This window comes from Eucalyptus grandis, chromosome 2 (assembly GCF_016545825.1).
Source record: "Eucalyptus grandis isolate ANBG69807.140 chromosome 2, ASM1654582v1, whole genome shotgun sequence".
In the NCBI taxonomy this organism is placed as follows: Eukaryota; Viridiplantae; Streptophyta; class Magnoliopsida; order Myrtales; family Myrtaceae; genus Eucalyptus; species Eucalyptus grandis.
This window is the reverse complement of record NC_052613.1, coordinates 6,774,315-6,801,917: the sequence shown is the minus strand read 5'-3', so window position 1 is coordinate 6,801,917 and position 27,603 is coordinate 6,774,315. Positions and strand designations below refer to the sequence as shown.

Sequence of the window (27,603 nt, the reverse complement as noted above, 5' to 3'; positions counted from 1 at the left end):
GCCAAGTTTTGTTTTATGCTTCTTTTGGTGCAAGTTAAGTTGAATCTGTTGGCTGAGAAAGGATTATTTTGACAGTACAAGCATAATGACAAAGTCTAGAGATAAAATGGGGAATGCAATTTTGCACATTGGGACTCAGAGGAGCCTGCGAACAGAAGTAGCAGCATTCATATGTTAAAACCAAGACTTACTGCCTTACATGAGGTTTTCCATAGGCCAGCATGGATCGGTTGAAATGGGGGCCAAAAAAGGAAATTGCTTAGATGAATTTTACTTTGAATGACAATCTTTATTATTCAACCCGTAACATATTGTACACTCCCTGTCATAATGCTATTTTTCGGGTGGATGATCTGCGAAGTCCTATAAGATTAACAGCACCCAATAGAATTGACCAGAATGCAGCAGCATCTTCAACGACATGAGTTTGCAATATTCAACGACACGAGCTTGCAATATTCTGCTGCCTTGGCAATCTTTCTGGGGATGAAAAGGAGAAATGAACAAGTTAGAAAGAGAGCTTATTCAAAAAATTAGAGAACCAATCCTGAGCACAGACAAGAAATAAACAATGAATTACCTTTACTAGCCATATTAGCGCTGAGTTAAGATATCACGTCGGTGATTCTCACTACTAATCATTTATTATGTCTTTTACAAAAAATCGTATACTCCAGACCAACTAAACTAGTTAAATACCGAAAGAAATTCCAATGGAGTGAAAAGCTGACGTACATGATGTGAAGAATTCAGTATGAAAATTAAACTGAAAGACTGAGAGCTTAGACAGCAACTGGTTGAGGCCTCTTGCTGGTTTTGATTCCTTTGATAGCTGTAAAACATTCAAAACATACCCAAGGCGTGGGTCAAACCAAATTATAGCAAATGGATTTTTCCTTCTTGAGCCTAAAAGGTTTTATGTGGCCCTACCTTCTGCATAATCTTTAGCACCGAAGACTGCAGAACCAGCAACCAAAGCATTTGCACCAGCTTCAATGACCTGCATGCATAGAAACAGCTTAAATAAAAATCATGCATGTCGTATGATCTGTCAGCTTAGCATGTATGTGTTAACAGAAATGATGTTCTGGTTCACTTTAGCTACAGAAATATTTGCAGTCGTGTTTAATACTAGGGTGCCAGCATCCTTCCCTTCATAGACCAGAATGAATAAAATCCTTCTATTTCGGGTGAAGCATTTGAACGTTGTGTTTGGCAACTACTGGTAGAATCAAGCATCAATAGGCATGCCGTCACTTTTTTCCCCCTTCCATCATTTTAAATGCTCTAGAGTACCCAAGGATAATATACATGTTGGGGACTCCGAAAAGGAAAATGAATGGACTTGGAGCATCCAGTATTTCAACAGCTGGAACAATTAGTTTGGTTCTTCTGGGATGTCTTTATGTCTTATTAAAAATTGCATACTTCCAAAATTTAAAGTCTCGTGATTTGCAGAAGTTAGCACTGGATAATACACAAAAGATCTGAAAAGAATCTAAGATGTCCCTTTGTGTCAGCCGGCAAATATTTGCTAAAATTCAATCCAAATCCTTCCCCATGATTATAGAATCATCAAGTAGTCAGTCAGATAGATCAAAACACTAGTTGGCTCATAACAATTACATAAAAGCACCTTATATGCATTGGCTGGGCCAACTCCACCATCTACTTCAATCCATGGGTTGACTCCCTGCCACAACGGAGAAGACAAACAAAGTTCCATAATAATTTTTTTTTATTACTTTCGAGAGAAAAGTCCACCAACCAAACAGAAAAGCAAGTAAAGAAGAATGACATAGGACCATGTCCTAAGAATTTACCTTCTCCACACACATCCTTCTCAAGTCTGATATTTTCTTCACTTGGCTCTCGATAAAGCTTTGCCCACCAAAGCCAGGGTTCACCGACATGATCAACACCAGATCAACCACTATTTGCATAAAGAAAGCTAGTGTCATATTTTCTCTTTCATCAGATAAATTTGCCACCTCTTGGACAAAAAAATCCTTAGGTAAAATGTTGAGAAAGTTCAAGAGAAAAATGAAAAAAATTGCGATTGAAGTGAACCAACAGTATACTCACCATCAAGAACATATTCTATAGCAGTTAGTGGGGTAGCAGGGTTCAGGACAACTCCAGCTTTGGCTCCCAGACTTTTGATCTAGACCATCATTAACCAAAATTCAGTTAAAGACGTATAACTGGTAGTAAAATACAAGTCAGGCGACGGACAGAAAATTGGGGGCAGTTATAATACCCATCCAATATTAGGAGTCTTAGGTACGAATAGATTCATCACTATATCAGATAAAGAAGCAAAAATATTTGGATTATGAATGATCAACCTCTACCCCAATTATTATAATAATCAATTCAGCTTTCCAGAAGACCAGTGCATTCCATCAGCATTGCAGATGTTGTATTACTGGATTTTAATCAAATGGCACAGTGTGCCTCTGAAGTAAATGTTTAAGATGATGAAAGGACAGCGTGCTGCATACCATTCCAATAGCATTGTCAATGGAAAAAGCCAGAGGGAACATGTGCAACAGAAGCGTGTCATTATTCTAAGTCCTACAAAGGGACAATTCATCCTCCAGTAAGGTCAAAAACTGGGTTTCCAGTACAAGACATGGCATGCACTGTCAAAGTACCAAGGATCTACATGGTTGAAGTGGTTTATGCTACTAAAAATATAATCATTAGCTGCTGCAGTTATTCTTGTAAATTATTCAACAAACTGAAATTTTCTTCATTTCATGAGGCATAATTTTTTCCCCAAAGAGTCCACGGTTGAGGACCGTCTAGAAGTGCACACTGCTTCATGTAAGAGACCCACTAAAGAACGTGCATAATCACCAAGAACAACACGTTCTGCATCTATAGAATAGAAAAAGGTTCATACTTGGTTGACCGTGCGATGCAAGTGGATGGTAGAAGTTTGTTCACAATGCACACTGACTATGTCAGCTCCAGCCTTGATGAAATCCGGTACTCGCTGTTCAGGTTCCACAATCATCTGCAGATACGATTTCTAGGTTATTAAGGATTCAGTAGACGACCTTCTCTTATTGCAGAAAATCCACCAAATGAAAAGGTTACCAGATGAACATCCAGAGGAAGATCTGTTACAGGGCGCAGGGCACCAACCACAAGGGGACCGATTGTAATATTGGGAACAAAACGGCCATCCATTACATCAACGTGGATCCAATCACATCCTGCCAACTCCACAGCTTTCACCTGGATTACTATATAAGAGTCAAATACCGAAACAATGTAGACATGACAATCATAATAAAAAAAATCTGAGAAAAAAGCCAAGCTCGTGACTTGGACTATTGTTGAAGCATACAAGCTATAACCATGCTAAAGATCCGAGTAATGGGATAGAGACAAATCAGACATTTTGTGGCTCTTTAAAAAACAAGTGATCGAATGGAACCTGATCTCCCAGCTTCGAAAAATTAGCAGATAGAATTGATGGAGATACAATGATATCACTTTTGGAGAATTTGTCAACTCGTGAAGATGCCTTCACCACCGTCTGGATCTTCCTATATAGACCCATACAAAGGGATGTAATCATATCAGAAATGGGAGATAAAGGGCTGTAGAAGAGCTTAAGAGCAATTTCTGTAAAAGCAGTCTTGGAAGTGAAGTCCCAACAATCTTAAATGTAATATTTAACAGCAACACGTTAACTTCACCCTCAAACGACAAGTGAGAACTAAACAAGGCTAGTAAGATCTATCAGACAAAGCAAGAAAATACATGCAATAGACAACTTATAAAGACAACTTTTTTCCCAATTACTCTTGAAGTGCGATCTGTCCATCAACCGATGGGGTAGCTCTTGATGGCCACAGCATCTCCATACATCACTAGTACAACCCACGAAACTACAGGAAGTAAAACTCGCAGAAAATTTCAGCCGCAAGCTACCAGCCAAATCAACAAACGGACCATTCAGTATTACAATTCAGCTCTGCATATTCACAAACACGTAGCGTCCGACAAAAATCCCTCACGCTAGGTACTGCGAAACATCTCCTTTGCGCATCAAACCACATCACACTCTCACCACACAGCCTCGGAAAAAAAGGGAAAAAAAAGGAAAGCCAACCGATTCTCTGTTTCCCGGACCATACTCGGCCGAACCGCCGCAAACCGTTCGTTACTCCCCCTGTTCCGACCGGAACGGCGACATCAAATCCGGCCGAAACGACTTCCCTCCGAAGATCACGCTCTTCCTCCGCACGGATTCAAGCAACAAGACAACACTCGAATCCCAAACCAAAACTCTCAGCTCCGCAGACAAAAAAACCAGCGACGACTTCAATACCTGGTGAAAGCGACGTTGCTCGGCCGCCGGAGGGAAGACCGCCGGAGCTCGAGGCCGCCGATCTGCGACTGGAGCGTCGAGGAGCAAACCGAGGCGGTCGACATCTCTCTCTCTCTCTCTCTCTCTCTCTCTCTCTTCTTTCTCGCTCCGGATTGTGTCCTAACGGGAGTCTTAACGGTTAGGTAGAGAGAGAAAGTTGGGTGCGGAGGGACGATTAAGGGCCTGCTCCTCCGCGGATATTTCACCAATCGTTCCAAGAGGAAGAGAGACCGGTGAAGAAGAGGGGTGACCGCAGCCTGATCCGAGCGGAGGGAGGCAGTTCCGGAGCGACACGTGGCGGCGGGCGTGTGGTGGGCGAGGGGTCTTTTGCTTATCGGTAATGGTTGGCGCGCCGGATTGCTGACCTGGAAAAGTGCTGCTTTTTATCTGTAAATTGTTTCATTGGCTATTTTCGGACCGTAGAGCGATATTAATTAGGAGGGAAACTGGGGATTGATTCGTTGCAGGAAAATTTGTCCAAAAACAACCACAAACTTATAATTTTCAGCCTCTTGATAATTTTGCCTACTCTATCATAAATATTTCGATAGTACTAATTTAGTCACACATCTTTAAAGTTTTGTTGGTTTAATCATAAATCTTTTAACAAATTATCAATATAGTAGTTTATACTAGTTTTAATTGAAAATTGCCAATGTGATGATCTAATTAACACCATATACTCTATGTGACTGCGTTAGAGTTAATGTGGATAATTTTATTATTATTTTTTTCTTTTTTTTCTTCAATGTGTTGACAAGGGTCATAAGCCCCTCGCTAAATAAGGGCAAGGGCTCATGAGTCTTCTATGTGGCTGGTGAGGTGTTGCTTGCCCTTGCTAGATTTAACCCTCGCCTATGACCAATGGGGGTTTCGCAACCTTGTCCGCCCTTGCCAACATGGTCTAAAAAGAGGAAAATAAGAAAGAAAAAAAAAATTGAAAGCTTTTTTAAAAATTAAGTAATTATTCACGTTAATGCTAATCGTAACATGTAAGATACCTAGTGCCGACTAAACTACCATATTAGTGAATTCTTGTCAAAATGAGCCAAAAGAACTACATTGGTAATTCGTTTAAAAATTTAGACTTATATTGACAAAATCTTATAATGTTCAAGACTAAATTAGCATAATTGAAATATTTAGGACTCAATTAGTAAATTGTTGAAATGCCTAAGACTAAATTAACAAATTTTCAAAATATTTAGTAGTGAGTTGATATAATTGAAAAGTTTATGAATGAGACCTATTAGACAATTTTCTGGATTCTTTGTAATTGCATTTTGTAGAAGGGATTGTTGTGTTATCATTCAATGTATCTAACGAGGTATTTTCGCAATTTAGATGGTTATGCTTTCGCAATAAAAATGTGTTCTCGGGTGATGTGGGCAACAAGATGGTCTGATTGTTACACAAAGTGTTTCCTTATTATCATCAAAGATTTGAAACTTATGCGGAACAAAATGCTAATGCTCGATATAATCTTTCAAAATTACTAGCAACCGTTTAGACTTGGGCATTTTGTATTGCAAAAACATTTGTAGTGTCACAGTGCATGTACAAACTTTATAGGATAACTTTGAATTAGCGATTGGATCCCGGGTTTCTTACAAGCCAGCGACATCTTACTTGTTCGGACATCAAACCACAAGGTCTGTTCAAATTCGAAATTTTTACTTGAATTTTCTTCTGGGACTCAACTCGAGACATATTCTCGACATTTGGCTTCATGGTCTTGTAAAGGTCTAACTTGGGTTAACCCGTAACATTTTAGCGGGCTCATTGCCAGCTTGTTTCTATGATGTGCGGTCATTTACTGTCGGCCCATGTCCTCGTGACATGCGATGGTATGGCATTTCATTAATCTCTCCCATTGGGCAATGTAGTGAGATCTCATTCACATCACATGTTGCTCATGTGGAACCACATCCTCTCTCCCTCGTTGCCAGGATTCACGCGTGAATCTCAAGACAGAATTCCCCGCAACATGTACTAAGGATGGACTGGCAATTGGAGGAACTTGTTACTCAAACATGGAAACATGTACTAAGGTCGGGGTAGCCAGGGGTGATAACCCCAACCATCAAATTATACAAATATATTGACTTACTACCCAAATCAAAAACATACAAGATATTTGGTTCGATTCGATTCGATTAGGATATAGTTGACACTGCTAGGGCTAGTGATAGGGAACAGTTGATAGGATTCCTATTTATTGAGTACCAAATAGATCAAATCCCAACTCTTTCGACTTTCTCAAGCACTCTTTAATTCTTTTGTAAATGAATAATGTCTGAAATTCTTTAAGTAACATTCTTAAGTTTCCATTATAATGTTTACGACTTATTGCATTTTTCAATGAAGATTTAGAATTTAATTGAACCAATGGAAGGGTTTAGGGCTCAAATGCAATTTTCAATAAAAGTTTAAGATTTAATTGAATTAATAAAAAAAATTTAAAATTTAATTACATTTAATACATAAGATTTAGGACTTACGAACTCTGATTTCACTCGTCATTTCACTAGCTCAAATAATGGTTTGATCTTCTGCTAATAAACTGCAAGCACAAATGGTCATCTGATATGTATAAATGAAATGATTCGAATGCATATTTAGAGATTAGAGATTAATCGAGCTGAAAAAGTTTGGATCTCTATCTTATAAAAAAGAATTACAACCAAACTAAGACGTCAAAAAAAATTCCCATAATTATTTTATTTGATATGAGCATGATAAGGACATTAGAACATTTATTGCACCGAAAAGTCTTCTTTTCCTTCTCCATTTTTTCAACTCTTCCAAGAAAGTCCGCTTCTTCATCTTCTTCCTCCAAGCTCCTCCGCACCTGCAACTTCCGCCGCCGCCGCAGCACCACCCGACGATGAACCCGACATGCAACTTCTTCTCCACTTCCAGAGCCGCGTAGGGAGAAACGGGTTGCCTCCCTTTCTCGCCCGGAGCCAAATGAGGAGGCCCGGTAGAGCCGCCGGCGACGCCGACGAGCCGTCGAAGCCGTCCGACCCGGATGCGCCGATCGTCCCGCGAGATCCGGACAGGAAACCCCGGTGGCTCGGCCCGATACGGGTCATGGGCGTGTTCGTCGCTTGCTTGATGGCCACGTCGGTCGTGTTCTCCGTGGCGGTGGTGCTCAGGGACCCGCCCACGAACGGGGTTCCTGCGGAAGGGGGAGTTCGCGAAGTTACGGCACCTAAAGGTACGGACTTGGTGGTCGTTTTGCTGAGCATTGGATCTGGGTTTTGCGTGTCGCTAGGCATGAGCATCTGGGTTTCACTCACTCGTCACTGATGTTGCTTGTGGAGATGGGTTTGGCTTGAGCCTCCCTGTGGCTGATGAAATCTTGGCGAATGATTTCCAAGAAGCGCCATTTTTTGCTGCAGTAATTGCATTTTGTTGTTCTTATGTTGCTTCTCCAGCATCCGTCATCTAGTACCTCAATTGTGCGGCGTGTAAAGATTCATTGTTGGTAGTTGCTGGAAATTTCTAGTGGGACTCTGGCATCTGATTTAGTGTAGTCAGACAATCATAGTTATGTCATGTCCATGTTGACTAGCTTTTTTTACTAGCAATGAAACTCCATACTAGATTTGACATAGTTTGCATTTGAGTGAGCACTCTGCTTGGTAAAATTTAGTGGTTGCAGATAGCTCATGTGGACTTTACTTCCAAGTGCTTCCCTCTACTTCTCTGATCATGTTATCTTATGTCACTGAGCATGTCAGATTAGTGTTTGCATAATGTTCGTGACCCATCTGGATTTTATGGATGGAAATGATTGATTAAATAAATTGTACGTCCAAAATGAGTTTTTAGCAGCCTTTCCTTTTCAACAATCTGCACTGCAATTCATAGTTGGAGATGGTCGAGTTGCCCTTCTCTGTTGTCTAACCACACTCACAGCTTTTCTCTTTCTTCCTAGAAGCCACTAGTTCCAATGAAGCTGCATCTCAGACTGTGGAGGAGAAAAAGAATGAGTTTCTCGGTGGCTTGCTTGCTGCTGGGTTTGATGAAGGATCTTGCCTCAGTCGATACCAATCAGTTTTATTCCGCAAGGAGTCAAAGCACAAACCTTCTTCTTATCTTATCTCTAGATTACGAGGCTATGAACCTCTCCATAAGCGATGTGGACCTCATTCCAAGTCCTACAAGAGAACCTTGGAAATGCTCAAATCTGGCCATCCATTGGGAACTTCAGACTGTAACTATGTTGTTTGGATTTCCTTTAGTGGATTGGGGAATAGGATATTGACTCTAGCTTCAGCATTTCTCTATGCGCTTCTCACGAACCGTGTTCTTCTTGTTGACCCTGGAGTTGATATGACTGATCTCTTCTGTGAGCCGTTTCCAGAGGTTTCATGGTTTCTTCCTTCGGATTTTCCCCTTAAAGACCAATTCAATGGCCTCAACCAAAACTCTCCACACTGTTATGGAAAGATGTTAACCAATAACTCCTTAAGTAAGTTGGAGACACCCTCTTTCACGTATCTCCATCTTGTCCACGATTACAATGATCATGATAAGCTTTTCTTCTGCGATGAAGACCAGTCTTTTCTTCAGAGCATACCCTGGTTGATCATGAGGACAGACAATTACTTTGTTCCATCTCTCTTCTTGATCCCTTCGTTTGAGCAAGAATTGGACAACCTCTTCCCAGAAAGGGAAAACGTTTTCCATTTCTTGGGGCAATATCTTTTCCACCCTACAAATTCTGTATGGGGACTCATTAGAAGATATTATCAAGCTTATTTAGCTAAAGCAGATGAAAGGATTGGGATCCAGATCCGAGTCTTTGATACTGGAGTTGGTCCATTTCAGCATGTTCTGGACCAGATCCTAGCTTGTACTGTGAGGGAAAATCTGCTACCAAGGACAATCAAGGAAGGATCTCCAGAGGTTTCATCCTTGAATCGGAAATCAAAAGCCGTGCTGGTGACATCTTTATCGCCTGGTTATTTTGAGAGGATAAGAGATATATACTGGCATTACCCGACAACCACTGGAGAGGCAGTTAGTATTGTGCAGCCGAGTCATGAGGAATATCAACAGACCGAGAAGGAAATGCACAATAGGAAGGCATGGGCAGAGATGTACTTGTTGAGTTTGACCGATGTGTTGATCACGAGCTCTTGGTCAACTTTTGGTTACGTGGCTCAAGGTCTTGGAGGTTTAAAGCCATGGATCCTCTACAAGCCTGAGAATCGAACAGCTCCTGACCCACCCTGCCGCAGAGCAATGTCAATGGAGCCTTGTTTTCACGCGCCTCCATTTTATGACTGCAAAGCTAGGCGAGGGGTCGACACCGGTGACTTGGTACCCCATGTGAGGCATTGCGAGGACATGAGCTGGGGCCTTAAGCTCGTCAATCCTCATGATAATTGATAGATGCATTTTTGCATTTTAAGTGTATTCATTTAGTAGTACTCAGCCATTATAATTGCAGATGTTCCTGGGAAGCGGCAACACTTTCATGTGGTACTAGTCCTTCGAAAATGGGCGAACATTCTGGGCAAGAGAATTTTATGAGTTTGGTAAATGAGTCTGGAACATGATCCGCAGTTGGAAGTCTTATCAAGTGCTCCAATCGCGGAAAAATTGATCTCTGGAAGACCTCTGTTTGCTAGCAAAGCAGTTCGTTAACGGCTCTTGCCGAATATCCCATGAATAAATGCTGCTCCGGTTGAGAAAGTGGCGACTGCTGCTAAAAGAGGGTTTTTACGAGGATAAGAGATGGTTCATAAAGAGTTTCAAATGAGAGGAATGCGGGCATTTATGTAGAATTCAAATACATTTTTTCGAGCAGTGTAATTTTGTATGCATATTATCCTTCTTTTATATAGCGAATTTGGTTGCTCTTACAGAGCAATTGTTTGCGAGAATCTGTACCCATGCGCACCATTGTTAAATGTCAATTGTCCCATGTCTGAATTTTGGGTAGTTTTGTCATCTCAAATCTCTTGTTCTCTTGTAAACTATGCATATGAATAATAAATTTTCCTGGGATTGGCAGTTTTGCAAATGAAACTCGTTAGCAACTCCTCTGTCGAAGATGCAATTTTTCCGCTGGATGCACGTAAATAGGCTATAACCTGTAAGTTATCCTGGATTTTCATTGGCTTCCTGCATACTATATTGTAATGCTGATAGGCAACCCATCAAGCAAGGGAAACTTTCTATCTTATGGATACAACACGGTTGCAATGATCATCTTTGTTCGTGTGTCATGAATTTCATCCTACTTGACATAACTTATGTGACTTTTAATCGGTCGGTGGCATCACCTGTCACTATCTCATGATCTACCAATCACAAAAAATACCGTCTCCTCAAACACCTGCACTAGCAATCACTCCATAGCAAGTCAACTGATTGGGGGTTAAAGCAAATATTCAAGCACTTTTTAAAAAAAAAATTCAGGATCACTTTTCACATGAGAGAGCACTTAAAATGAAAGCAACTATGTCTTAAGTTTTTAACACTTCACCAGAATTCATCCAGACTGAAGCGAATTAAAAATGGCAACTTCTGCAATAATTCCATTATTCGAGTGCACTAATATTGGATCAATAGCTTAGGGCAATTAACAAATTCGGTCCAACAAAGGGCAATGATTTAGCATCTATGCTTGTGCAAACAAAAGTTGTGGAGCAAAGAATGAACAAGGCAAGTGCAAGGAGTTCATCCATCACATGTACTTTCCTTCATAAGATAAGGTCGTTTTGATCCTCAAAAGTGAAGCTAAGACCAGCAATGATCGTCGCTTGCCTCCCCAGGTATGCTGTCTCGTGTGGTGAACAAGTTAAACTTTCTTGTATGTTCAAATCTGACCACTCCGATTGCTGAGATTAAGCATCTTGACTACTCAGAATCAGGATCCGAAAGTGGCATTTGGTAAGCATCTTTAGGTTCCACATCAGTAATTGAAGAAGGGGCATCTTTTTTTGAAGTCGTTCTCTGTCGTGCTCTGCGTCTAGTTCTAGCTTCCGCCTGCAGAGATATTGTACAAGTATGTGTAAAATGAGACTTGAGAATTTATATCTTATATCAGCCACCATGGCTGCATCCAATTATATAGCTCTGACTTGATGACCAAGTTCGTCTTCCAAGATAATGAATATATGGTGACCATAATAGTTCATAACATCTCCAAACAGAATAGAATAATACAATTCAAGATGATGGGTTGGCTTTTTTGATTGCTGAAAGAACAAATTGATTTCAGGAGCTTACCTTCGTGCTTGGCTGTTCTGATTGATCTGGTTGACTTGGCTGACTCGGCTGTTCTGATTGATCTGGTTGACTTGGCCGACTTGGTTGACTTCTACGCAGCCATATGGCACCAAAGGACAGCAATGCTCCTAAAAGCAAGTATGGACCGATCCTAGGATCTCCCAGGCGATCATAAAATCCTCTCACAAATCCATGGATCTTCTGCTTCATTCCTGTACCCTTGGATAAGATGTTCTGAGCACCTTTTAAAAACATGGGTTCTTCGTCCTCAGGAACAAGCTCAGGAGTCTTTGTTCTCTGAAGATGCATTGAGAACATTGAAAAGGTGTACATACATTGAGCCAAGGATATTCATTAGAACTTCTGATGAAATTAAATTTGGTCAGATGAGGTGGGCAATTTGCGATGTTTGCACCCCATAATCGACATGTAAATACATGGGTCTCATGCATGGTAATGAGGTAGCCTGACAAATATCATGGCAGCAGAAAAAATGAAAAAATTGATCCTGAAACCAGATGTCATGCATTAGTGTTTTTTGGTTAACAGATACAATTCCAAATGACTGAATTCTATTAGTTTCTCAGACAAAATTAAGTTATTAAACTCTCACGATAGCAAATTTGAAGGGCATGATTGCCTGGCTTTTCAAAATCAACTATCAAAGAGACTTCTTTAAAAATGAAAAATACTCAATGGGGCCAAGTAGAAGTAGATCTATATTGCATGTTCTAAAGTGAAGTTGCAGGAGCTGAGATGTACCTATTGTCAATTAGATAAAGGAGAATAATTAAAAGGTGCCTTAATGACATGATAGGACGCTAAAACAGAAAGAGATAAAAAAAAATGGTATAATTAGGCATCAAATCCCAAATCTCCAATCAACTACATCATTATAATAATGCCTATGTGTAAGAGAAGGTTGCTTACATAGAATGGGAGATCTCTGGAGTCACCATCCTTTACTATATTGGCAATCCATTTAATAATCTGCACAGGCACAGACAACATTATATTAAGCGAAAAGAAATGGAGCTCACCAAGTGACAATATGACGGACAATCCCACCACAACATAAAGATATTTGTACCTCGGGAATTTCGTTGGAGCCATTGTACCTTGCAACAAGCTGTGCTGCAGGATCCACATCCTCATTTAGCAATGCATCCCACATATTTCTGGGGTTTTTCTTAACCGCAGTGTTTTCCTCTGTTGAGTTTCTCTTGTAACGTACAATGAACAACCTAGGCACATCAGCAACGTCTTGTCTAGGTCCACATGTATCATAGCTGGTTTCTGATTGAAGATAAAATAAGCAATATTTCTGGGAAGAAAAAATAGGCGATATTAGTGGTTGACCCATCAACAATTATCACAGCTGTTGTCCACCGAGTTGTGGCGAGTGGGAATAGCATAATTTACAATCAAACAGATTCTGCCTACGTCTACATACTATCTGTAATGTTACATGTTGAGAAACATCCCCAACAAATGGGTGGTGACATGGATGCTTTCAAAGTATTCATTTTTGCTAAAGTTATGAGACCAGCTTTTCCACTTCTGACATGCCATAAGATGTAAGGTATTCAGTGTAACAACTCTATAGACTGCAGTATACTTCTGCTTATGGTTGTTCCTACATACCAGGAGCCATTTCCAACAAATTCAACCTGCCTAAATGAGTGCATCATATACGAATCCTCTGAGAACCATCCAAATTTTCCATGGCATTATGTGGATAAAAAATTGAAACTTCGTTCTGCACAAATAACTATGAGTGCCAACAACTCTGTTAGGCACATCCATTAGCTAGGTGACCATATAGAGATAAGGACAACCAAAATCTTTTGTATTCAAAATTTAAGGATTTCCGAGATGGGCATAATACATGCATTGAACATGTCAATCGTAAGTTGACCATACTCTAAACAAGAAAACATAAAAACGAAATAACAAATGACTGCAAACAAATAAAGACAAACTCACTTGCTGGGATTCCCCATTAAGCCATGTAAAAGTGAGCCGCTTTTCTTTCAATGCAACAGCTGCATGTATCGGGGATTCCTCATTGTCAGTTGAACTCAACTCACCATCACTAGATAACGTTTCTTGGATCCTGCACATAGTCTGTCAAGGTGTGAAATTTTGCAATTGCCAAATTGAAAAGATGATCAGGGAAGGAACTGCCACAGATAAAATCTTATTTAGTAATTCCAGATAAACTATTAAAAATTAAGATTTAAGCTTTTTTGCTAGAAAACAATATCAAAAGGTTGTGAAACTTTATGTGTACATGAAATTGTTTTTGGAAAATTCATTTCAGGCCTTTCAGAGACAATTAACACATTGGCTGAGATAAACTATTCAAGAATATTTAATGCCACATCACAAAATGCATGGCACCACAAAACCAGCAGCTCATCTCCTCTTCCTGCCAATGTAAGCACACTAAAATCTTGACATGTCCGCTCAAAGAGACAAAGGTTTCTCAACCAACTACATTAGTTAACCATTTCCTTTGCCTTGCCTTGGCCCTCAATATTCAGGGACTTGCCAACCATTCAGAACATGATTTACTGGTGAGGACATTGAAGCTTTATCTTTCAAGAGTTCTTTCATTCAACATGTTATGAAAATGTGAGACAGAATTATCTCAATCAGATCTTTGTCTCATAAGAACTTTGCTGCAAATCAGTAGAGCAGTACTTTGTTTAAGCCTTAGTTTTGGCCAGCAGTGGCGTCAAAGGAGAAAATATTGACCTCACTTGCTGAGCAGGGATGTCTCTGGAAGCTATGTACAAATAGCTTCTCTGAGAAAAAAAGGAAATAAAAGCAGATTCAAGTAGTGGCTGTTTTAAAACAACAAAAGGGTAACAGCCATGCAAAAAGTCAAGAGAGATTAAAGTGAACACTACTTATTTAAAGAAAACACGAATTCTTGCCACGTCTGCTGAGAAATATTCATTTTAACAGATTCAAATGAAAGCATCTGACAAATAGACAAAACAAATCATGGCAGAGGAATGATTGACTTAGAACTTGAGAAAGCTAAACTTTTTCAGGAAACTAGCTCCAAATTCGAAATGGAAAAAGTACTGGGGTTCTTTGAAAATTATCACAATTGGATTAAGGAGAAGGAATGGACCCCACTGCTTGCCCATTTATCCATGTCTTCTGCAAGAACAAGAGGGAGTCAACTCTGGTCCCTGCTGGAGGGTTATATCCACAAGGGATCTCAGAAGCACAGCTGTGCAGTCTTGCTTCAATTAAAAAAGGGTCTACAACACAGAACCTACAAGCGATCGCTAGAAGCAAGCATATAGATATTTGATGAAGAAAATATGAATGGATGAAAATGAAAGGTAAGCAGAATGTGAAACTATTTAGATCCTATCCAATTTGTGTATTTGCATCAAAACCTTATGCTTAAATCACATATGTTGATGTTGTAATTAAAGCTTAGAAGCAAAATATAAAGTATACTTAATTCATCTGAGAAACAAGGGATGCTTACTCGGCGCATTTCATTTAGCTCCCGACTGAGCCTCCCCGCAAGTATCACACAGTACCATGATTCCACATTAACTCCAGCTGGGAATAACCTCTGGCATCGCAACCCAGTTCATGCGATGTTACAGTCCTCAGTTGAGGAAGTTCTGCAAATATGGAATTGCACATTTTAAAGAGGAATTCCCCATTTTTCAAAAAAAAATAAAAAATTTTTTTTTTGGTTAATTTTGTGCTCTTTTGACTCATTCTAATCCCAACAATTCAAATTAAATGCCTTCATATCCTTAGTTTCATCATGACAAGATAGCCCATCAGCCAAATAAAAGTATACTATCAATGATCAATCTGCCCCATGCAAGTTGCAACTACCTCCTAAGATGCCCAGAGTACAGGAGGTCATTATTAAAGAATTTTGAACAACTGCTACATAAATTCTTTCTATCAACATCCTGTCAAGGTAATGAGTCTTTACATTAGAAATGGGGTTGGCAGGAAGGGCTACTTCAACATGATACCAGTTCACATAGTCAACCATTAACAGTTCCTGTTTGCAGCTTAATTGATTAATTATACCCTTGAAAATTAATTTCCAAGTAAAAAAAGACAAACTACAGAATAAAACTAATTACACTGCATAACTATTCATGTGCAACCAGATTGTATTTTAGAAAAACCAAACCAAAATAGATGCACATAATTACCAAAATCGCAAGGGATAACCGTGTCCAACTTATTGTACTCGAAATTCTAGGAACTCGGAAACATTAACCTTCATTAATCCAGCTGACAAAATATTCTATTTCACAAAAGTGGATGCAAGAAATCACAGAAAAAAAGAAGGGAAAGTTCCTAAACAAAGGAAAAATTTGTCGAACTTTTTGGTACCATTAAATAGGGTACCAATTTACTATCTCGTTTTAGCTCCAAGAGTCTCCACTCTCATGCCATACCATACCATTCAATTAACAATCGTGCAAGTCAATGTCACATACTCCTTCAGACTATACAAAGTCCAATCATATAGTACAGCAGGGAGGCAGCAACTTTCATCAGACATAATGAGAAAACCAATAATCATAGAACCCTTGCATCACCTTGATGTTTGTTCTGTTCTATCATATTGGAAAACCAAGAGTTGTTGACTGGTCCTGCAAGTTCCCACGGTGTTAATTGTCAAACAAATTCTTTTGTCTGTAGTAGAAACAGATTAAAAAAAAAGAAAAGACAACCCTGTTTCATAGAAAGGGTGTAAACTTTTCTAAATGAAAAATGCAAGCCTAACTTTGCTGTGGAATATTTATGAATGGAAAAATCTGTCTATTTGGGCCTAATCATTGCAACATGTAGAAAATTAGCAAAATCCTGGGCATACATCTGTTCTTAGAAAGTAGCAGGAGATTATTTTTTTGCCACTCAAAAGCAACATGCAGCACTTGGTTTCAGAACAAAAGCAACATGCAGCGCTTGGTTTCAGACAGCCTTCAGAAAATTTGTGATTTGGCATACAGAGGACATCTTTACAATGTGATGATAACAACCATTTTCATTGGCATTCAAAGTGGAAAATGCAAGTGCAATTCTTTTCATTCTCAATGTAAAAGTTAGCTCCTCTTTAGGGGCACCAAGGTCATTGTGATTATCTCATCTGAGAACCGCCAATATAATTTAGTGTTGTATGTATCGGGGACTACTCAAGCTCTGACAGGAATAAAAGTGTCAAAAGACTACATTTGCACAATCTTTTTTTGTCTATAAATGAAATAGAGAGCAGGGATCCCATCAGATTGGATGGGAAAGAATTGCATCTCCCACCCTGAAGAAAATGGAAAAAATTGCCATCTAATCAACCTTATCTATATTCAGCAAAATATGGAATACCATGGTGTACAACAGGCTTGACGCCAGGATCTTTCAAAATTACGATAGCAGGTGCAGATTCCACCTCAAACCTAGCATCAAAATTAGAAAAGCAAAAATTCTATCAGCAACTTATGCTACTGATGGAAGCAAACTAAAGCAACAAATTAAGGTACATCATCTAAGGGAAAACCAATCCTTTTCAACTTACGTATTCCACCAAAAGGAAGATTCCTCTTCCGTCCACAGTATAAAAGCAAACGATGCATAAGCCCAATAATTCTTAGCAGCAACTCGCACAAACGGAGTAGCACGTTCCCCCGTTTTTGAGAAGAAAATAACCTTTACCTACAAGGAAATGTGCAACGTTTTAAATTGTACAAATGTAAGTTACATAAATTAAGTTATACGAACAATTGATTTCCTTTTATAGGTAATAGGGGGAGGGGTAATGCAGGAATCTCAATCTTTGCAAGAGTACCATCAATAGGCCAATCACTTTTCATGATTGATAAAGGTTCATATGTGCCAAATAATATAGTTCTCTCTTTTTCTTTTTCTTTTTTGGCTTTCTCAAGGGATCGAGCCTTTGATCTTAAGCTACAAGTCCCGACCTCCACCCATAAATGACCACAAGGTCAATGCATGATATAGACATCTGGCCAAATGTTACATCATGGCTGAACTCGTTATGCAACTGCATGAAATAGCTGACCCCCAAAGTCAAAACAAAAAACAGTGTTTAGCTGTGTAAGAAATTTCACAGCAGATAGAATCAGAGATATTGGAGCTTTAAAAGTTGGGAGACAACGTTTAATGCAGCCATTAAAATTCAGTTGATTGCTGCTTGGATAAATTTATCTTAACAAAAGAAAAATAAGCATTCTTTCTTGATGAATAGAGGGTCTGCATTTTCTCCATATTATAATGAGAAAACGAATGTACCATCAATGGAAGAGAGAAGCATGAAGATTGTATTTGCCAAAAGTGCACACCTAATTATGCATAAAGAACAAATTGATAGGCTTGCATGACAAGCTGTCATGCTTTTTCTTTTTCGGACAGAAAAGCTGGCTGATTTTAAGGTACATGAACCACTTTCTCCAATCACTTCAAGCTTCACCGTCAAAGGTACAGTTGATCAGTTATACTAAATGGTTGCTCAAGATCACTAACTCGGTGTAAAATCAGGTGAAAAAATTAATACACATTCCCAACTTGTAGGATCAACCTAGTACCTTATGAGGGCTGGTCTTTGCGATAAAAGCTTGTCCCTGCAAGTATATTTCCCACCATTAAGTGAAGGAAGCAAGAAACAATCATAACAAGCAACTAGGTGAATGCGTGAAACACTTTAATCTTAGTTGTTAATTAAAAAGAAGAAGAAGAATAAGAAGAAGTGAATGAGAAAAGCAGAGAGATATCTGGTATCTGATGTGACATATCTTGTTAAAACATACATGGAGACTGATCAAAAAATGTTGAATCTGAACACTAGAATATTAACCTGTGGAGATGTGGAATGATCATACATACTCCTAGTTATGAAGAGTTTAAAGAGAGTTAAGGATTTTTTATGACATAAGTTGCATAATAATTTTCTCCTCCGATGAGAGTAGTAATATGAAAAACTTAGGACTGTATAAGGTCCTGACGTTCTCTCTCTTTCGCAGGAGTAGTTTATCACAAGGGTAACATACTATGTTAAAAAGCATAACTCCAACATTTAGAACAAGTACAAGATCTGCAAGAACCCAAAGAAAAGAATAAAGCACGACATTATAGTTAAGACTACCATTTCAACGAAGGCTTATACTGCCTGAAAACATGCCCATTGGCCATACCGTATCAACATTCCATCTCAAGTATAAGCCAGAACTTACACATGAAACTTAGGACATAGATGTACCACATCAAACAACAAAGCAAGGAGTAACAACCAGAATCAAAACAACAGGGAGTGACCCAAAGCTTAGAGACCATATCAAATAACCATTGTCCCCAAAAGTATAGAACTGTTGGAAGAGAGGCCCAGGCCCACCATATATATCTCGCATATTTTTTACCCCAAGAAGTGCACCTAGGATATTTTTTAACAAGAACTTTAGTGTCAAACCATCTACCTGTATCTATACCCCAACTCAACCCATCAAACCCCCCCCCCCCAATATGTAAAAAAAAAAAAAAAGATAGACAGATCAATGTATGTAACCGATTAAATGAAATTTCTGACAAAATTTCCGTTTCGATTTCTCTGTTTCTCATTCCCCGAACAAAACAGAATTAAAGAAGGAAGACAAAGGAAGAGATCAGCATGTGATCTTTCGCCTCTGCACTATTTTCTTTTTCCAACTTTAGGATGAAAGGCAATCGAATGGGTCCCAATTTTTAAAAACGACCAAAGTTCTTAAATGCTTACTTAAAAACAATGGAGCTCTTTCTTTGCAGTTGAAGAAAAGTTCAGATAGATAAAAAATCTAGAAATTTAACCTTATTTTTACGGATTCAAAATTCTTGCAGGCACAATCTTGAATTTTAACCTGATTCAAGGTTTCCATTAGGCCATTAAAAGTTCATTGAGCAACAATAAAGAAATTAGGGATAAGCACAAGAGAATTTTTATATATTCCTTTACACCATTAAAATACTTAAACTAGTTTTTGATAAAATGATAAGGTTGTATAGGGCCAGTTCATGGGGCCTGATTGATACATTGACCGAGGAGGGAAACCAATTTGAAAATAACTAATAAAATGACAAGGGATAATAATACACATGAAAAAACTTTTGTAAAAGAAGCTATTATTTTGTATTTAGGATGACTAGAGATGGACCTTCTTTCCTTAGCTACATGGATGGATGGGACTATTTAAAGCAAACAGCTGACTGTGGTTTGATATGGAAAGGTAAGTTGACTAGAGATAGAGAATAGAGAATCAAAGGGCAAAGAATGGGAACTCAAAGAGCATAGGTTGATTTTGCAATTGGATAGTGATAACTAAACTGTATATACTGCCTTTGATTGCAACAGATAATACTTATAAACTATAAGCAGATTAATAAGGAAACGATTGAAGACAACTAGTTCCATATATGTGATTGGTAATTTCTTTCTCAAATAAGTGTTTTGCTCCGCCAATCATACTTTGTTTAGTTTGCATTTTTATCAAAACATCAGTGAGGTACATGAAGTCAGCAAGCTAAGTAAAGTAAAAATAGAGATGGATCATAAGTTGTTTCTATCAAAAGAATCTGGATCTGGATCTGGCTTGCTCAACTTATTCAACAGCGCTTTGTACCACAAATGTTATAGAATAACAACCATGATAATAAATGAAGATGCAGGCAAAACATTGTCTTCTCTTCCTACAGATAGCATAATCTTTTTCTGCAAAAGTGACGACAGAAAACAGAACATGCACACTGTCAACATGAATAAGAACTGATAAGGAATCTGTAACTTACAAGTGATTCCTTAGAGTAGTATCGAATGCGAGGTAAACTGAGTATGGCCGTTGCAAACCAATCGGTCACTGCATCCGTAGTTAATTCTCCTTCAAACCTATGAAAAATTCCGAGGTAATTTCTACTCATGCCTCTCTTCCCATTTAGAAGAAATAGAAGAACTTGTAGTCATAGCCCCTCCATCGGAGAGGCATTTCCACCACCAACACAAACACTCAGAAATCAAAGCTTAACGCAAAAAATGGGCTAGATGGTGAAACTCACCTAACTAGACAGTCTACATTTCTACATTGAGGTGGAAAAGCAACAACTGAAGGAATACCTGCAGTAAATTTCTCAAATTAATCACAAAGCAAATTGAGTGCAATGTCGTCTTTATTACTCTCTTTACTGGATAGAAATACAAGTGAAAAGATAAGAAAAAAACCTTGCATAAAGAAATAAGCTTAACACATTCCTGTCTTGCTTCTTGATTGCTTAAAATTTGTGACAAATGAATATCAAAGCATATTGCATTCCTCATCTAAATAACGCATACTAGATGGATGCCAATGATGGTTTGATTCAACCCAATCCACCAATTGAAAAGATAAATACGAGACTATTTTTGGTCTTCCCATCCATAGGAAACCCATGGCATTTAGGGAAAATAAAGAGCATTTTTAGATCTTGGCCCCTATAACTATAAAACAAGGTATACCCACCCCGCTGTGAACGCGTTGGTTCGGGCATTCCCCACTCTTCCAGTTGGGGGGAGTTCGAGTCACCGTGGTCGCATTTGCGTGACTTAAGTGCGGCGCCGTGGGAGGTGGGTCCCCACGCTAGCATCACCCCGGGTCCGGGTTTACGTCGCCAGCTGCCAGCTTTTTAGACACTTTATCCATGAAGTCAACACAGGGAGAATTCTATGAGAAGCAAGCATAGGTGCATTGGTAGATGTCCTCTAATAATTTCCTAGGATCAAAGGAAAACCTAATGTCTAGTTTGTGGACACAAACAGGCTTTTGGAATGTGTTATTCCATTTAAGAATAAATATAAATCACACCAGAGGTCTCGAGTTTAATTTTTCATTCTCTCCCTTCAGTTTCCTTTATTTATATAATGGATTTAATCAATTTTTTTCATTTACACATTGTGTTTCACATGCTTAAGGCCTCCGTTGTCCTAGCAACCTTCATGTGAGGGGGGATGCTGACTCGCAATATAAAATCTAAAAGTCGCTGCTCTCCAACAATTTAAATGGTTGTGCAATCACCTTCACACAGTATGTTGCTGAAATCAACTTTTGATATAATGGCAATCACAAACCTTCCTTTTTTTTCTGTTTGATACGTAAAGAGAAAAATCAAGGGCTTCTTTATTTTGGTGACATGCTAGATATTACCTTCCACATGGTCCAAAAGATTTCTATCCAACACAACCAAATTCAAAACTAATAGAGATACATCCAAATATCTTACCATTCCTGTAAAACAACTGTCCTGTTGGTTTTCTCTCAGCAAGATATGCTGCAAGTTGAACTTCACCAAGTTCCACCGCACCGGTATTTGCAACTCCATCCAACAGAGCAGCTGAATGTAACAGGATAAAGGGAAAGCACAGAGTGAAACAAAAGTGATAATTCTTTAGTCATCATAATGATCACAAGATGTGAAGCAGCTACCATTACTGAAAATTCTGTTTGCTTCAGCATAAAATTTACTCTGAATCTCTTTAATCCTAATAATTTCAACAACTTTTGAGTGCTCATATTGCATTGTGAGAAAAAAAGTTTAGCATGACCGGAAGCATTCCCACTTTTTTTTGTACTATAGGCCAAAACTTTGAAAATTGTACATATGAATGAAGACCTAGAGAAGGAAAATAAAAAACAACAGATCTAGACTTAAATTCAAGACTTTAAGAGGTAAATTGTCAGAATTATGTGAAAGCAATTTTTTCTCTCAACATGAACATGAATTGATATCGGTTGCAAGTATTCTACTTTTTTAAATAACAACTAGCGATAAGAAGATGACTCTGCGCATGAATAGCACAAAAGCAAATGACCCAACAAGCACTTCATTGATAGGAAGAGTGATGGGCTTGCACATAATGGAAGAGTTCAGGATTTAAGAAGAAAAGTGTAGCAATTTTTTCTGAAACTGCATTTACAAGTTTACAACAGAATAATGCATCCACATTAATTAAATATCATGTATAAGTACCAAACAACTCAGCAGCCAATTATCTAGAGAAACGATAAACAAAATTTGAGAACTAGGAGACTAAGACTTAACAGTGAATTCTTATGAATTAGGAACGTACCTATTCTTTTCCAGATGCCAAAGCGATGAGCACAACACCTGCTCCCAGATGAGTATATCTAGAATGAAATGCTTTAAGTAAATTATTTGCCGGACTACATGAGATGAGAGGAAAATATAGTACAAAATGGAAAAACACGCGACAAGCATAAAAACATGCAAACATCACAAATATTGTGGTTTTGGTTTGTTTATGGTTCAATTTAAGTCCCTCAATATTAAATTTTTGTGGAACCACTCTCAACAATTCTGAAAATGCTTATACTATTAGATGAAAGAATGGTTTGATATGCAAATATTTTAACACTCCCCCTCGTACATAGGTTGGACTTTGGCTTAATACTTAAGCATGGAAATTAAATGGGAGGCAAATAAAGGAGCCTTAAGAAAATTGAATTCAGGATATCCAACCCTGATACAATGTAAAAACTCTCTGGAACTCTGCCCACTATTATAAAATTTTAAGCTCTAAGAATAAGGCATAATAATACTTACATTCTAACATAAATAATGCACAAAGGTCCCTAAAAATTACAACCCAGCTTATCAACTGGCCACTATCAATCTTCTAAAATTTTGCAACTAGAGGGACCCTCCAACTGAAATGCAAGGTTCATCAGCTTGAGATACTTTAATTGATAGGTAACTTGTAAAATAAGTGCACCTCGTATGGACAATCCAATTAAGGCATCCTTCATGCTCTTTCTGTCACTCTTGACCATAATTTAAATGCTTCACATAGGAATCCTATAATTGAGCTGTCTTTTGGGTCTTGCCTGATTTTCGCACGTGTTGGCACCAAGTGAAGCCCTATCTTCCTCCACCAAATTCATCATAGATGATTAATAGCTCTACAGGTTTACCATTTTCATCAACTACAACTCAACCAATCAACAATGTTCTCCCATTTCATTAAATGCAAGAATCTCTATGGTTTTATCATTGTTGTTATTCTATCAACAAATCAGTAGTATCTAGAATTTGAGCAAACATATCAATTAGCTAACCTGTATTATCAATTTTCTTTATCAACTCATAAAACAAACTATATCAAAGCCCTGGGCCCACGGAATAATTTTGACAACATATATAATATTATAACAACAATAGCATAGGCTGCTTCTCTTTTCTTTAATTTTGTCTAACAGAGTATATAAGGCCAGTCCTATTGATGGTTCTCAGTTACTTGGTGCAACAATTTGCAATCGATTGCTCTTCCCTCCCTCCTGCACCACAAGAACACCCCCCCCCCCCCCAAGAGAGAGAGAGAGAGAGAGAGAGAGAGAGAACTGCCTGAGCAGACGGAAGAATGCATTTAAAATGAAATTGTCCTTATTTCACAGAAACCACAAAATCTAAAACAACAATGGAAAAGAGATGCACCAAGAGAAATTGTGAGTACTATATAAAAAGAAGTCTGGATTAAAAGCCCAGATAAGATGTAGATAGCAGCAGTTGTACCATGAATAGCCATGGGCTGTCAATTTTAGACGTAAGAACATCCTTTAAGGTAATGGCATTAAAAGCTTCGTCTCCAGTGTCTGATCAGAAAAGGAAGAAATTGTCTGTAAGCTCAATCAATGCTTGGTGTAAGCATAAGTTTATAACCACTTCCGATCTAAATCCAAAAAAGGATGACCAAGAAATCACAATATATATTTTTACTCACCAGAAGCAGCAGCATCTAGTAACGGAAGTTGCACTTCAGAATAGCTTTTCCCAGCATATTGCTGTTTGGCCTTTTCAATCACATCCTGCAGACAAAAAAGTTAGATGTCGTACTCCATCTACGTGTATTCTCCAGTAGATAAATAGTGTATGAAAATTTACACACAACACATCTATCAGTATCACTAAGAAATACCACTCACATGTTGCTCTTCAATGCCAAACATGTCATAATTTCTTTTCCAAATGGGATTGGTCAGCAGCTCATAAGCATAACGAATCTGCAAAGCATGAAATGAAATGGGGTCTATATTTGTGAACTGGAAACTCAATGGCAATGGAAACAGGACCCGAATAATCCTGCAGATGAGAGAAAACAGGATGGAAAAACAAAAGAGAAGACAAGAAAATTCACATATGTAGATAGGTTAGAACTTCATGAGAGAATATTTTGCCACTAGTATTCCACCGTAACTGCTAGTTCAAGACTAATGGAGAAATTGTGGATCCATTGCATGATAAAGTCTCCAAAAAAGAGCAATACGACTCAAAGGCAAATAAATTGACAGGGCTAAAGAAAAGGGGCAATTAAAGATTAATACGATTAAGTTGACCATGAAATTGTAGTGGGAAACATGAAGCAACCACCACCTTTTTTGGCAAAGTACCAAAAAGTCAAAGTCCACAAAAAATGAAAAATTGGTGGGGAAGAGCAAACTTGTCTGAAATTTAGTCTAGAAAGATGGACACTATGTTTTGTATATGAAAATTTCAGCAACAAAAAGTGATATCCAAGAACAAACATGGTGAAGTTTTGCCACACTCCAAATTAACATTGAAAGAAATACCCCTGATTGCAGTCATTTCAGTTCAAGACATACGTTTATGCCATCAACAGAAAACTTTTGCAGAAGAGGGCATTAGTTTTGGCGATGAAAGAATTATTTCCAAAGGCAACTCAGAGTTAACAACTGTTCACAACTTTCAGAAAGAGGAAAAAGGATGTGGAGACTAGTAGGACCATAAGAAATTCCCTGTCTGTTTTGAGAGAAGCCTACACAATGAACCCTTTAAAGTTGCAGAAAGATAATTCTTTTTGTCAAAACACTTAGAAATCTATTCACTCACCACATAACATATGGATAGAAGGAGCAAGGTTGTGATCATATTTCAAAGGGATAAGGCACCACACTCTAGAGGAGACACATAATCTACGCATGTTGTTGGTGATTCTAGCATTCTAAGACACCCAAAGAGGTAAACGCATTGATAATAGAACATTCCAGAGAACTGACACACGAGTAAACATTGTTGTTGCCAACTAAGTACATCTTGCCAGTTATTCCTTGTTGTAAAGCAAAATCAGGATGAAAATCATTCTAAACCTTCTTTCTGGACAAAGAGATGGCATCATAACAAAAGATTAAAGGGAAGGATTTCAGGCCACATGCTCCCATAGTCAATCTTTCTAAAGTCTCTAATTTCGTAATCAGTGACTTAGGAAGCATGTTGGTTGTATTTGTACAAAGCAATGAAAAGCTACCGGTACCCATTGATCAACAGCATCACAGGAAGTTAGTTGATATTGAACAAAAAAGTTATAGGATGGTTTTGCCATGGCTCCAAAATTGATCGAAGAGGCACAGAGGCAATTCGAGTGAAGGCTTAAATAGTAGAAGCATATTGCATCAAATAATGAGCTGACCTTTATAAAGTCAGATGACTTTCGCGATTCCCCATCTAAATTCCTGAGATCATTATGGTGGCCAAAACGATGAAGTTGCATAGGGTTGTAAATGACCAAAATTGTTATTGATACACATTATGAACGTCCATCATAATTAAAAAAACACAGGCGCAATAAAAGAAGTAAACAATACCAGGAATTGAATCAACTTAAAGAAACTAAAACTGACCCAGATAAGACAAGCTTCTCATACGCCTCATCTACTTCCTCAATAGAACTATGTCTCTTCAAGCCCAAAACTACAATTTTCGAACCCCAGAAACAGAAGAGAAATCAGATAACCTCTGATAAAAACTCATTACTACAGCTAGATCAATTGCATGAAATCCTCAAAGCAAACACAATGAATGCTTCCCAATTCCCATATATTGGCAGATCAAGTAGCGAGCGGACATACCATCATAGTGAGATTCAGGGAACGTGTTGGGAATAATGACGAGCTGATACAGCATGGCTCCAATTAAGAGCATCAGCGGAACCGAGTACGCTTTCACCGTCGTCAACATTGAAGAGACCCTCGCCATCTGCAACCACGAACAAAGTCGCACTCACAGTCAAAACTCCTTCTAGCCCTCGGCAGGTAACTTACTTTGGCAATGATGGTCAGCACACATTAAGTCAAAAGCCCCCGCAAGGTTCCGTTTCGCCATCATCAACCCTTTTTATAAAGGAACGGAAGCCAAACCAATCTCAATCAACACTCTCCACCATGACCAACCCACATACGCATTGAAGCTAAAACACTCATTCGACATCGAATTGCAAAAACCAAATCAGCCCACATCTCATTCCGCCGCGCAGAGCATCGAAACTAGCGAAAAAACCAAACTTGAATACCGAAGTCCGCACGCTGAGCGTTCACAGTGCAATTACACCTCCAACCATGGCCAAAACGAAAGCGGGTTCGTGATGGGTTCACGGAATCGAATTGCTCGACGAAGACAGGGCAAAAACAAGGCTCGAACGCGAAGGAAGAAGACGAATTCAAGAACCAGGGACTGACCTTGGGCCACTTCGCCGTAGCAGCAGGAAGAGAATGAGAGAGACAAGGAGCGCAGGCCGGCTGGCCGTAATACGAGGAAACAGATCTCTTTCATTATTTGCTACGTAACAAAAGATGGCCACAAAAATTTTTTAAAAAAAAAAAACCTAAAAATGAGTCATTGACTATCAATATGGGCCTGTGGAAATTGGGCCTCACGGCCCATGAATGTTTTTAGCTATTAGCTTCGAAGGTTCGACACTAGACTTGATCAAAGGGCTGGCGGCATAGTGTTTGGAAACCAGGGGTATTAGGCCAATAAGTCGATTTTCAGATATTGTGCGAAGCACAGGCCGACCCACAAGAAACCCTTGCAAGTTCCACCTTATCATCCAAGGCGTGGGTGGCTACTAAACTAGACTAACAAGC

The 27,603-nt window shown here is 38.7% G+C and overlaps 3 protein-coding genes across 4 annotated transcripts; 1 reads left to right on the top strand and 2 right to left on the bottom strand.

Moving 5' to 3' along the window:
* Positions 1-141: 141 nt before the first annotated feature.
* On the bottom strand, positions 142-4,609 carry LOC104420003 (ribulose-phosphate 3-epimerase, chloroplastic). Its single transcript, XM_010031879.3, has 10 exons — positions 4,349-4,609; positions 3,449-3,560; positions 3,106-3,246; positions 2,909-3,022; positions 2,086-2,164; positions 1,824-1,933; positions 1,637-1,693; positions 931-1,000; positions 736-832; positions 142-480 (listed from the first exon to the last, which is right to left on the bottom strand). The coding sequence occupies exons 1-9, from the start codon at positions 4,450-4,452 to the stop codon at positions 783-785; spliced, it is 837 nt and encodes a 278-aa protein (XP_010030181.2). The 5' UTR covers positions 4,453-4,609; the 3' UTR covers positions 142-480; positions 736-782.
* A 2,544-nt stretch (positions 4,610-7,153) lies between these two features.
* Positions 7,154-10,411, top strand: LOC104419982 (galactoside 2-alpha-L-fucosyltransferase). Of its 2 annotated transcripts, none has more exons than XM_010031833.3 (2): positions 7,154-7,607; positions 8,331-10,411. In XM_010031833.3, exons 1-2 carry the CDS (start codon positions 7,286-7,288, stop codon positions 9,788-9,790), a joined length of 1,782 nt encoding a protein of 593 aa, XP_010030135.2. In that variant the 5' UTR covers positions 7,154-7,285; the 3' UTR covers positions 9,791-10,411. The 2 variants fall into 2 exon arrangements, with proteins under 2 accessions (XP_010030135.2, XP_010030144.2); XM_010031842.3 differs by having other exon boundaries at positions 7,155-7,607; positions 8,334-10,411.
* A 428-nt stretch (positions 10,412-10,839) lies between these two features.
* LOC104419972 (dnaJ homolog subfamily C member 16) lies at positions 10,840-27,294 on the bottom strand. The gene is given in 22 exon segments (XM_010031821.3): positions 10,840-11,395; positions 11,639-11,935; positions 12,569-12,628; positions 12,729-12,962; positions 13,625-13,765; positions 15,153-15,232; positions 15,235-15,294; positions 16,243-16,296; positions 17,027-17,097; positions 17,217-17,353; positions 18,244-18,279; positions 20,471-20,567; positions 20,735-20,792; positions 21,932-22,042; positions 22,779-22,836; positions 24,239-24,318; positions 24,447-24,531; positions 24,649-24,726; positions 26,151-26,193; positions 26,362-26,431; positions 26,590-26,716; positions 27,196-27,294. Coding segments are annotated over 21 exon segments (2,106 nt in total). The 5' UTR covers positions 27,196-27,294; the 3' UTR covers positions 10,840-11,266.
* Positions 27,295-27,603: the final 309 nt, after the last annotated feature.

Coding starts and splice junctions, on each gene's coding strand:
- LOC104420003 (XM_010031879.3), bottom strand. CDS start 4,452: ATGTCGACCGCCTCGGTTTGCTCCTCGACGCTCCAGTCGCAGATCGGC. Junction 1,934..2,085: donor TATAGAATATGTTCTTGATG/GTGAGTATACTG, acceptor TTATGCAAATAG/TGGTTGATCTGGTGTTGATC. Junction 1,001..1,636: donor GCCCAGCCAATGCATATAAG/GTGCTTTTATGT, acceptor CTATGCATGCAG/GTCATTGAAGCTGGTGCAAA.
- LOC104419982 (XM_010031833.3), top strand. CDS start 7,286: ATGCAACTTCTTCTCCACTTCCAGAGCCGCGTAGGGAGAAACGGGTTG. Junction 7,608..8,330: donor CGAAGTTACGGCACCTAAAG/GTACGGACTTGG, acceptor CTTTCTTCCTAG/AAGCCACTAGTTCCAATGAA.